The 12,145-nt window shown below is 47.3% G+C and overlaps 1 protein-coding gene across 1 annotated transcript in view; it reads left to right on the forward strand.

The window, feature by feature from the left end:
• The window catches only part of ATP11C (ATPase phospholipid transporting 11C), a 42,239-nt gene that overhangs the window by 3,876 nt on the left and 26,218 nt on the right, over positions 1-12,145 (forward strand). The window contains 6 exon segments of the mRNA XM_057385114.1: positions 1,952-2,071; positions 3,766-3,855; positions 7,531-7,611; positions 8,580-8,687; positions 9,277-9,405; positions 11,778-11,885. Coding sequence (XP_057241097.1) covers positions 1,952-2,071; positions 3,766-3,855; positions 7,531-7,611; positions 8,580-8,687; positions 9,277-9,405; positions 11,778-11,885 — 636 coding nt within the window.

Below are 12,145 nucleotides of genomic sequence, written 5' to 3' on the forward strand. Positions count from 1 at the left end.
AAGGTGCCACATAAATGGATGGGAAATAGGGGAAAGGCAGAGCTGAGGCTTCCTTTGGGCAGGTCCTGCTCCTGGCGTGGAGGATCCATTCAGTTGTTGCTGCTCCAGGTCCACTGGTTTTAGCTGTTTGGATTTTTGGTTTTTACACTTTCCCCAGCAGCAGTTGGTCCCAGCCCTTTGTGTCTTGGCATGTTTTTCATTAGGGTGCCTCTCTCTGGCTGGGTTTTGTTTGCAGTTGGACAGGGTGCCTCCAATGAGCCCTTTGGACAGCAGGGATGCTGAGCCAGGTCCAGGGCACTCCAGGAGCATCCATCTCTGGCAGGCTGAGCCCGTGCTGGGCAGCTGACATGGGATGGGATTTGGTGGTTTTGGCACCTGCTCTGGTGGAGTTTCAAAGCAAGCAAGCTGTAGGGTTGAGGATTAGTGTGAGTTAGCAGAGTAGGAACAGTATCTGTTGGGGTTTTAGCAGCCCYGCTGCCTGCTAATGCCCTTGAACCACAAACTGTGATAAATTTCTTCCCTACTCATGTCTTGAAATTGCAAAACATAACTCTAAGGACACCTTAGCCTGGTCTAAGACTACTCTTTCCCCTCTCCCATTTGCTCTTAGTGCGAATTTTAAATTTACTGTGTAATTTTAGTGCTTCCTGGTGCCAGCCAGGTCTTCTCCCTTGGCTGTGAACATCTGTGGYGAGGACACTTTGTTATATGAAAGGGGAACCTGGACAGAATGAAAAGCAAGGCTCTGTTGTTTTTGAAAATGATCCATTGAGAAGCTCGAGTGTGCTGGTCAGGCTGATGGAGCTCAGGGTGCTGCCCCATCTACTCAGGAGCTTCCAATGGGCTGCAGGTGCTGGCAGCTTTGTCACAAGCTGGCAAATGGCTTTGGAAGAAGTTGGAAATCAGATATTTAATAGTTGCACTGAAGTAGCAGAGCGCTGATATTTGGTGCTTTCAGATACTTTGTGTTCTCTGTGATGCCATCCTCTCTGTTGGATTGGAAGGATCTGTCTGTGATTTGCAGGGTGYTGTCCCCTGGCCTGGGTGCCTGGCAGGGCTTTGGGGTGGCAGGGTCCTGTGCTGCCCATGGCAGGAGTGGGGTGGCTCCATGGTCCCCCTGCACAGCTCTGSTTCCCCACCACTGTCACTGTCATTGTCACAGCTCCCCTGGTCCCTCTCCACTACCATCAGCACTGTGCTGTCATCGAGCCCCCCTGACACGAGCTTGTGACATCTCATTCTGCTTTAAATTAAACCCCCAGCGAGCCCAGCTGGCTTCCCAGCACCCTGTGTGTCATCTCGAGGAGTCTGTGATGTGAAACTGTCTGCTTTGCTGTTCGTGATTTTAGCTGAGATTTTTAAATAGCAAGGGTAGACACTTTTGGTTTTTTAAGTGCTAAATCTGTGCACACCAGCGGGGTGGTGAGACATTTTACATGGACAGAAGAGTGAATATAAGGGAGGGTACAGTTCCCATTGTCCCCCTTGCAGTGAATAAACCCAAAGCTGAAGGCTTCTCCAGGTCATGACTAGGAGGAGATGTGTAGATGATAGATTCTATTCCTAATAACTTGAAGTGCTGGATRAAGATATATTCTCCTTCAAGAAGGAAAAATGACCTAGCACAGGCTGTGCACACAGGCAGCAGCTTGTGTGCCCAGGACAGGAGTGCAGTGACCTGTCCTGGCAGGGTGCAGGATGGGCTGTGGTCCTGGCAGCTGATGGTTGAGCAAACGTGTGTTTCAGGCTCGGTGTGGCCTTGGTTTTGCTCAATGACCCTTCTTCTTCATTCTTTGTGCTTTGGCTGGGGCAGAGAAGTGAATTTTTGGGGTTCCAGCTGCCTTATTTCCATCGAACAGCACGGTGCACTGAGGAGCTCAGAGCTATTAATACAAATATTGCAGTTATTTTGAACTAAAGCAGTTTTTCCCCTTTGTGGCTGCCCTGACAGTGTGCTGGGGAGGAGAAGAGGGTCGGSACCCGCACGGTGGTGGTGGGGCACCGGCCCGTGGCTGACACTGAGGCGTACGTGGCACAGAAATTCTGCGACAACAGGATCGTCTCGTCCAAGGTGAGCATCGTGTGGGTGATGTCCTGCTCGTGTACTTGCTCTGCTTKGATTTGGGGCTGGATTTAGACACTCAGAGACTCTGAATTCCCCAAGGGTGGGTGTAAGGGTCCCTTGGCAAGTGGAGCAGCCTGGTACAGCCCTTGTACACACAGTTTGTCTCTCCCTTAGTCTCTTTTTTTTTTCTGTTTTTATTTTTTATTTTCAATCCTACCAATGCCAGTGAGAGCATGTACAAGTTCCTTTTGTGTAGGCTGCACGAGTGCAAAGTGCATGGACACGTTGATTTTGTGGGTTGGAGTTCTTTTAGTATGTCCTGTAAAGTTTTCTGGCATTCCCTTTGGGAAGAAAAGATGGGTTAGGTATAACACAGCATGAGTAACAGCAACTGAGATTTGCAAAAGGGAGTGGGATTATTTTATAAATGGATGTAAAAATATGATTCTCACTCGATTTTGGTGCTGTGGGATTTTTCCCTCTTGAGATAGGACAGAAATAACCATCCTCTGTTTACCCCTTTGGATGAAAGGGGGGAAACATTTGTATGGTATTAATGCAGCTTTTGTTTATGGTGGAAARCTGTGATGACACCCATCTGCCTTCTGCTTAGCTTTTTTTCCATGACATTCATGAAGCTATTTCAAAAGATTTGAAGCCAATTCGAGTAAAATATCAAACAAGTGGCATTCCATGTTGTCAACACAGCTGGATACGTATCCCAGTGCTCAGGATTCAGGATGCTCAGCATACATTTAAGCTTCAGTTTTGCTGTACTTGAGCTGTAAGGGGATTTTTCTCTTTCCTTTATATGTCTTGGRTCTTGTCTGTTTTTATATGTCTGAGTTTATTTTTGGGAAAAGTTCTAAGTCTCTCCATGTTTAACTTGAGCAGCWTTCCCATTGACGTTTCCCTGGCATGCAGGAGGGTCCTTCACTGAGGACACCTTCCCACGTCTCAGTTCCCTCTCTGATAAATGCTTTAGCACTAATTTTAGTTCTTCCTTGATTTATTTTGAATGTTGTGTCCTTGCTCTTTTTTTTTCCATTTATATTTGCTAGGCATGGGATGTGAGCATTCTTTTTTGTAAATAAATGGTCATTGGTCTTGAGACTTGGCTGCTTGTTCTTTTTTATTCCAGAAAGACTGAAAGATGGATGTTAGACTCATTATTTTCCATGTTGTTCTTAAATTTAATGTTTTCCAAAGTAAATGATTCAGCAGCCTTCTGCAAATTGTAGTGAAGCACAACCTAATACTGAATTTGTATGGGTAGCATGGTTTGTTTTTGGTTTGGTTTTTTTTTTTTTTTTTCCACAAAAGCAGCTCTAAGGTGATTTTGGGAATTTGGAAAAAAAATCTGTCCACTGTGCATTATATTGTAATGAAATCACGTGTCCTCAAATGCCTTTCTAGAAGTTGTCTGTGAGACCCTTCCAGCTTTTCAGTGCTCCAGCAGAGAGAAGTGGAGCTGGAAGATGAAGCAGGAGCTCGGTGACATCTCTGCATCCCCTGCACTGTGCTCTGGGGTCAGATCCAGGAGCTGCAGCTCTGCCTGGAGCCCCCAGKGCTGCTCATTCTCCTCCTGGCCCCATTGAAGGAGAGCCCTTTCCCCTTTGGTGAACAGTTCCCTTTTTGTAGCTCTGCTCCTGTCAGCCACGTGCCCTGCTCTGGTTGTGAGTCCCTCTCTCTCCCCACAGTACACCCTCTGGAACTTCCTCCCCAAGAACCTTTTTGAGCAGTTTAGAAGAATTGCCAACTTCTACTTCCTCATCATCTTCCTCGTGCAGGTAAGAGCTTTCTTGATGCTAAGAGTGGGTTTTATTGAGGCACTGATGCTAAAAGCAGCTTGGACAAGAACTGAGCTTTAAAACTGTGTGTTTTTATAAGTGATTTGGAATTTTTTGAGTTGGAAGCTGTGTTATAATTCTGCCACACTATCCAAGGCATAAAATAATTAAAATATCTGCATCTGTCTGMGATGGGGTTTGAATGACTGCAGAAATATTGAAAAAACACCTTAATCTAACTGTTAAGATCATTCAACCACTGAAAATGCACGTGATGCTGCACAATTAAGATCTATTTTTTGTCACCATTACTATTTCTGTTGCATAACTCTGTATTTCMCCAAGTGATATGATATTTTAATGTCTCATACCGTGAGTTTCAAGGCAAGCARGAGAGATAGGATGTACTCAGTAAAATTCAGAAAATGTGTAGAATGAGTTTTGGAAACCTAAAGCTTCAGGAAGTTGCTCTGCTTGGAAAAAACAGCAAATTTATTGCATGCACAAACTTTTCCTGCTCTGCTTTGTGGCTCGAGTTAAGGGGCAAATCCTGAGGAAGACTGAACACTCATTTTCTGTTCTGTCATCCAAGAAAAGCAAGGTGTCAAAATGCACTGGGGCAGAGGGAGTTTGGGAGAATCCCTGCAGTGCCTTTAGTCACCTTTGAGCTCCTCAGGCGTGGGGTTCAGCAGCTCTGGGGCTGGAAATGGGGCAGAGCTCCAGCCCAGCCCTGTGGCTGCTGTTTGTCACTGTTGGCCAGACTGCAGACACAAAATAACAGACACAAAATCACACATACACACACACACAAAGTAATCCCTTTATTCTGAGACAGGCTCCTTTTATCCTCTTTAGCAAATAATGTATACATTTGTGTCAAACATACATTGGTCAGTGAGGCTGTCRCTTTTYACTTATCAGCATATGATTGGTAGGTTTGCAAAAGCTRCAGTATTAATAATATTTATAATTATAAGCCACCTGTGTTRTTAATTCTACATTTCAATCTCTTTTTCTCAAAACAGCTAAAAACATAGCATTTTTCTCCCATACAAACCATTAACACTCCTCTACAGCTGTTGGGTGCCTCCTGCAGGTTCAGGGCTGGGGTGTTGCTCTCTCCTCGGCTGTTTGTGTAAAAGATGAGTGTCTCAAATGTCCTCAGAGTGAAGGGTTGTGATTTGCAGCACTGTGGTGGCCGCTGCAGGAGCAGGGATCCCTGGMTCCAGCCGTGTGTGGCTCCTCCTGGCAGTGTGACATGAAAGGCCAATTTACTCCGCCGTCAGCTGGCTCGCCTCCATCTCTTCATTTTGCTGGCGTTGCTCCATTTTGTCAGACCCAATTTGTAATTTGCCTTGAACTGAAGCGATACCCTGGAGTCAGGATGTCCTTTTTGTGTAGCTGGCCACTTAGTGACGTGCTATTACATTTTATCTATTGACCCTCTGGCCACGGAGAATATGGAATATTCTTGATTATACTTACAGAACGGGTCTCAGGATAGCTCCTTGCCCATTTTAGTGCAGGTGTGTGCAGGTGAGAGAAGAGCCTGGCTCTTCCTCCTTGTTTTTATTCTGTAAGCACTTCTAAAATCAGGAAGCAGCCCTCACAATCTATTAGAGAAAAAACAAACCCAAGTGAGCAAAAGCCAGGCTGACAGCACTGATKCACCTGCCCCAGTGTTCTTCATTCTGGAGATGGCACTTGCCTTAAAAAGGCACTCAGGGCCACTCCATTCATGTTAAATACCAAGGGTTATACCTTGAAGAATGCCATCTATAGCTTAAATTAAATGTTCATGCTTATCTTTAAGTGTCTCCAAATTAAGGGGGTTGTCCTGCCTGGTTGCTGTGTGAGGAGTGAAGTGTCACAGCTCAGGGAATTGTCTGATGCCTCTGCTCCACCTGTGGTGAATGAAACGCTTTATCAAAACATGTCTTGCTGTGTGACTCCAAACTCAGCTCTTTGTAAGACAAAATACATGCATTAAACATGAAACACGCTGCACACAAATAAACAGGGACACAAAGAGCTGTTCCTTTGGCTCACCTGTTGCAGCATCACAGGAATCTGCTGGGGCTGGTCTGTGGAGCTCAGTCTGAGTGTTTACAAACAATAAGCTGGTTTAGGAGGCAGCAGGAATGAAAAGTGACCCTTTGGGGAGGAAAGCAGAGAGAACTTTTGGAATGTGCTCCTTAGTCTCCTAAGGAATCTCGTAAGAATAAACTATTAAGTAACAGGAGGACTCTGTCACTTTTAAATGGATCCAAATTAAGCTGCTGAAGTCCTAAATCAGTTCAAAAATAGTTTCAGAGCAGTCTGCCTTTGTTCTGGCTTGTTGCTCGTGTGTCCCTCAGCTTTTCACCAGCCACAAAGGGCAAGAGTAGTGTCCAGCCACAGGATTTTTGCAGAGAAACCAAACTCTAAATACATACGTGAATTATTGCAGGCACTAAATCTGGTATTTGTGTTCCTGTATCTGTAATCTGTGTGGACAGAAATGGTATTGTTTTTGTACATAAATRCATACAACTGCATCTTGTCCAGAGCAGAAAACTCTCCTGTTGGGTAGCAGGAGAGCCTCTACTTGCTCTTCTCAGCAGAAAGCCTAAGTTCTGTTTGGATTTCCAAGACCTGTCCAATTTTTGCAGGATAATTCTGGCTGACTGGCCTAAGTTTCATGAGATACCCCAGTGAGTGGCTGTCACACGTGCAGTGTTTGTGTGACACTTGGCACTGCCCTCACTTGAGGCTGCTCCTCCAAAGTCTGGTTTCTACCAGACCTTCTGCTTGGAAAGCTTTTACACCCATTTGAGTGAGCCAGGCCTTTGTGTGCCTGCAAATATTKTTGGTGTTTATCGTGATTTACCCTCCTGCTGCTTAACTCATGCCTTTTTCTGGCTGTTTCTTGTGTATCTCTTCCACTTCAGCATCTCCTGGTTTTTCTCTCTGGGCTCAGCAGTGCRGGGTAATATTGCAGTGTGCAGCATTTCACAGTCAAAAATGTCCACGTAGCTGATGAGAGGAGTCCTGTCCTTARCACAGCTTTTTACAGGCAGCCTGAAACAATAAATATACAGATAGTGCTGTGTTGTGAGCGTGCCAGGGAAGCACAAACAAGGGACAAAGCCCCTTTGTGGGGACACAAAGCCTTTCTGCTGAGCTTCCCCATCCCTTTATCCCAGCCCTCATCATCTGCCTCTCGTGCTCCCATTCCCTCCAGGAACAGCAGGAAAAATGGGCAATTTGTGGTGCACTGGTTTGGGAGGTGGAAGGTGTTCCCTCCCACAGTGACCCTGTTCTGCCACTCTGCCCCTTTGGGCTCAGGAAGGTTCCAGCACTRCCCCAAGGTGCCTAAATCATGCTCTGAGCTCCAATCTGAGAGCTTAAAGACAAAGCCTGGCTTTCTGTTTTACTTAAATATTCATGTTCTGTTCTGCAGTGTATTTCATAGGTAATTTGGGCTGAGGGGGGTTATTTTTAGCCTCCCAAGTGTCAGTGGTTCAGGGTGACTGGCACTGCCCTCCCTTTCAGAACCAGCCCTTCCTCCCCTTTCTCCTCTGCTGGGCTCTGACTTGCCCCAGTGGGATAAGAACTTTCCCCCCACCATTACCAGAATTTGGTTTCTTCTGCTGCCTAAAATCCAGGGCTCAGCAATGCATTTTCTCTCTGCAGGTGATAGTGGACACCCCAACCAGCCCGGTGACCAGTGGCCTCCCGCTCTTCTTTGTCATCACTGTCACAGCCATCAAACAGGTACAGRTGSCAGTGTGGGGGGAAGRWGCTCTTTGGGGCACGTAGAGAAAAKGATGAACATTATTTAAATATGCTCAGAATTATATTCTGGTATGTTTGGTGAACCCTTCTTAGAGGGTGGGACATGCACCGGTGCTTTTCAAGAGAGGCTGCATTTTGCATTTGCATTTTTGTGGTTCTTGGTGTCTCCTGTTTTGGCCACATAAAATGGTGTTGAAGGCAGGCCTTGAGGGTCAGTGAAGCTCACTGCTGTAGTTCTGGTGTTTCTCGAATTTTTTTCTCTTTTTAGAAATGCTCTCTCTGAGTCCTTGCAGAGACGTGCTCCAAATATAGCCCACGCTCTGCTCCCATGTTGGTAGGTGGAAAGGACAGGTTCTGTTCTACCACTCAGCTGAAAACATGTAGTTCTCTTCTTCCTGCAGTGTTAAAAGACCTTTTGTCTCCCATCACAGACCCAAGTGCCATTTATTGCTCAATCAGGAAATTTTAAAAGAAGGTTTTCTACAGGGGCTGGAAAGGGAGAGCTAGAATGAAATCTATCTGCTTCAAATCTCAGTATTTTATTCTTCCAGTGAGGACTGAAAAGGAAGAGTCTCATCCTGCGTTACCATAGGAAAGAGTTGCAGGCTGCTGAGTGTATTATTCCTGTTACCACTCTGTTCTTTCCAATGCTGAGGATAATAGAAACGTGCTACAGTAGTTCAGCTGCTTGTTGCATGCCCTGCATATAGATTATTTTTAATGTGGTATTTTAATCTGTACTGAATCTGTCAAATATGCATATGAAGTTTTTAAAATAAATTGATTCTGTCTGAGCTGCACTGGTTGATGTTCTGCCAGGCATGAAGGAGGTCTGAGGACTGGCTGCCTGATTCATTGTTTTAATGTGTCCCTCTCCACCCTCACTCTTCCTTTGCCATTCGTTTGCTTCATTACAACTTTGTGTTGCCTGTGTTTGTGTGCCTTAGGGCTACGAGGACTGGYTGAGGCACAGAGCTGACAACGAAGTGAACAAAAGCAACGTCTTTGTTGTTGAAAATGCAAAGCAAGTTCGGAAAGAGAGTGAAAAAATCAAGGTAAGTGTTAAGAGAGAGCTTTCATGTGGTGATGGGAGCACAGAGGTGTGTGGGGAGGGGACAGGGCAGGGCAGSAGGGAGGTGCTGGCTTTCAGCTGCCCCAGTGCTCACTCTGGGGTGAGATGCTCTGAGCTCCTCCCAGTTAAGGAGTGAAGCTGCCTTTGATTGCTTTTGAAAAGCTGTCTCACAAAAGCTGTACCGGGGCTGACAAGTGACAGATCTGTCAGCATTCTSCACTTCTCCAGGACAGGCAGTCCTCTTCTATTTCCAACTCTCCCAAGGACACCAGGAAAGCACACTTAGCTTTGACATTAATTTATCACACCACACTTCAGGCAAGTGCAGCCTCTTGCTCCATCAAGATTTAGCAGAGAAATAAATACAAACTGTGCCACGTGGGTGCTCGGAGTCAGTGCTGGGCTGGATCACCCCATTGGGCTGTGGATGATGCTCAGGGATCCATGCACACTTTGGACCCCAGGTTACCTTTTGGCCAAAATGATCTCTTCTAGGCTTTGAGAGAAGCTAAATCATAACCATTTAGCAACAATTGAGAGGACTTTTCCTGTAAATGTTTCCYTTMTTCTAGGTTGGAGACATAGTAGAAGTGAAAGCAGATGAGACCTTCCCCTGTGATTTGATCTTTCTGGCCTCCAGCAGCATTGATGGGACCTGCTACGTCACCACAGCGAGCCTGGATGGAGAGTCCAATTTCAAGGTGATGGGGATGGCWGGGGCAGCGTGTGGGAGTGGGGCTGGGGGCTGGAGATGCTCTGCTTGTGTGGGGAGTGTGCTATGGGTAAACCCAGCCCTGTGCCTGGCTCCTGAGCAGCTCTCCTCCTGTGTGCTTGCAGTGTGTCAGCAGTGCGGCCCCGGGGGATTGTTTGTGCTCTGTTTTGTCTCTGAGGGCCATTTGTGCTGGCTGTGCCCCAAATTGGATTGCTGTTGATCGATCCAGCTGGGCTGCCCTGTGCCCATCACAGTGGGTGTCAGCTCTGCCCTGCTCCAGCCGCTCTTTGAGCTGTGGTGCATCAGTGGAGCAGTGCCTGCAGCTCTCCAGCTCCTTCCCAGGACCTGCCATCCCTCCCATTCCTCACCCTGGCATTTCCAGGGAGATCAGGGACTTCTTTGAAGCAGCATGTCTAGATTCRTTTGGGGAATTTTTCACCAGTGTGAGAAAAGCATCGCTTCTGGGATTTTCTCTCCCTTTCCCTGAAGCAAGTGGTGAAATTTAATACTGGTTTTGCTCAGGATGAATATCTTCAGTTTATTTTCTTTCTTTCTCTGTCTCCCCTTCTCTAACCTAGGGAAAAAAGCAACAACAAAAAACTTRCATACGTCAGAAGCCATGAACATTTGGTTGCACTTGAGTTTGATAAATATTTATGCAGATACTAGCAGCTGCAGTAGTAAGAGTGGAAGATAGTTTGAAATGACATGATTCATTCCAGGATACTCTGAAGTCATTGGGAATACCACTGAGGATCTGATATGTGTTATCTGGGATTTGTGGCTCATCTCTAAGGGCATCTGTGAGTGGTTCTGGCTGACCTGTGTGGAGCTGGTGCAGTGCTGCTGCACAGTCCTGGTTCCTCCAGTGAGGAGGAGTCGGAGCTTTGAAGTGGCTTGAGSCTAAAAATAGCTCCCCATGTTCAAAGGCTATTGCTGATTTGTGYCAGGTGTATTATCTGCATGAGTTCACATCACTTCTGCAGAGYCTTGGCTCTTCCCAACTGTGAGTCTGGAGATGCAGTGCTGAGTTTCTGTATCCAGCACTGTGTTTGTTCGTGGTTGTGGATTCCTGTAGGTGACTGGGAGCTGTCTCCTGTTTCATGATAGGTGAAGAGGAGTTTGAAGGGGAAGAGGGAATAGAAAAGCCAGCTCTGTTTGGGGAAATGGATCTAACATTAGGAACCAGGGTTTGCTGCTAAAGGAGGGTGAGGGAAGCACGTTTGGGTCATCACCAAACCTCATCTGCAGGGATATCTGCTGCCTTCCTGGTGGGGATTTTTCTGGTGTTTGRGGCATGTTGGGTTGAGTGAATGTGCCTGATTTAGTGAAACTCGAGCAGAACTGTAAAAGAGATTTTGTCAGGGCTCTGTCTTTGAAGCACAAATCTTTGGCCATAGGTTGGCTAAAGGAACACGTGTTTTCTAAATACTCTGAAGGATGTAAAGATCGTGGCATTGATTGGGAAGCGCCTTTGAAGCATCACTCAGTAATTGCAGGGCATCTCTGCTGATGGGAACAGCAGATGAAAAACCCCACCCAAGCACTGGGTTTGGTGCTGGGCACTGCAGGAACAGCTTTGAGGTGTTTCACAAGAGCTGGGGTCTGTGCTGGAGATCCATCTGTGTTTGTGTTTCCCATAGGAAGAGCCAGGCAGGTTCCCAAGGCAGCAGCAGGGTGGGAGTTTCTCAGCCCCAGCTGAGTGTGTGTAGCATGGTGCTGCTCCTGGGATGAGCAGGGAAGGGGCACAAGCGTGAGGAGTGCAGGGAACATTTTAATGAATTTGTTTGTGAGGATGGGGTGAGGCAGCCTGCCGTGAGCCGCCGTGGCTGGGAGCTCGGAGTAGCTCCTATAAATAGAGCCTGAAAGGCAGCGAGCAGATCCTTTGTGGGCTTTTCAGTTAATTATGAGAGATGAACCTTTGCAGCAGCAGCTGCTAAAAATAGCTGGGAGTCTGCCAGCRCTGTGCTGCTCCCTGGGTGCTGGAGCTGCTGTCTGGTTCTGTCAGGAGCCAGGAGAGGTGCTCCCCAAGAACCCCTTGTCCACAGGGCCACCTGCAGCCTCCCCTCCATCCCAACCAGGATAAATCCCAGGGTGAAATCAGGGATGCTGTGCTTTGGTGGATGCTTTACTGGGAGACACTCGGCAGCTCCTCTCTGCTGTGGTTTCTCTTGAGCTTTACAGACGTCATTCTTTCACTGAGAGATGCTCCAGCTGCTGTGTGGGAGCATGGTGAGGGCTCAGCAGAGCTGCTGGGGCTCATAAGTTGTACATAGTGGCATTTATATAATGGGGTACAAACCCTGGGGGTGGCATTGTTGCTGGGGGCTCGTGGTGACACTGCCTGTGCTCCTGTCCCAGACCCACTATGCAGTGCGGGACACCACCGTGCTCTGCACCGACGAGGCCATCGACACCCTCACAGCCACCATCGAGTGTGAGCAGCCACAGCCTGACCTCTACAAGTGAGTCTGTCTGTCCTGTATCCCCCCAGCCCTGTCCCACATCCCTCCTGCCCCAGCCCCGTCCCGCATCCCATCCCGTGGATCCCCATCCCATGGATCCCATCCCATCCCACATTCCCCCACCCCACAGCTGTCTGGTGTCACCTCTGTGCAGACACCCCAGCCCCATCCCATGGGGCATCTCCAGTTCAGCAAAGCAACACCCTCTTCCTTCCTTCCATCAGAGACCAAAAGGTGTCTCGAGGTGGTGATAAGCTCCTGGCC

This window comes from Malurus melanocephalus, unplaced genomic scaffold (assembly GCF_030028575.1).
Source record: "Malurus melanocephalus ecotype Western Australia unplaced genomic scaffold, MMel_1.1 scaffold_790, whole genome shotgun sequence".
Taxonomy (NCBI): Eukaryota; Metazoa; Chordata; class Aves; order Passeriformes; family Maluridae; genus Malurus; species Malurus melanocephalus.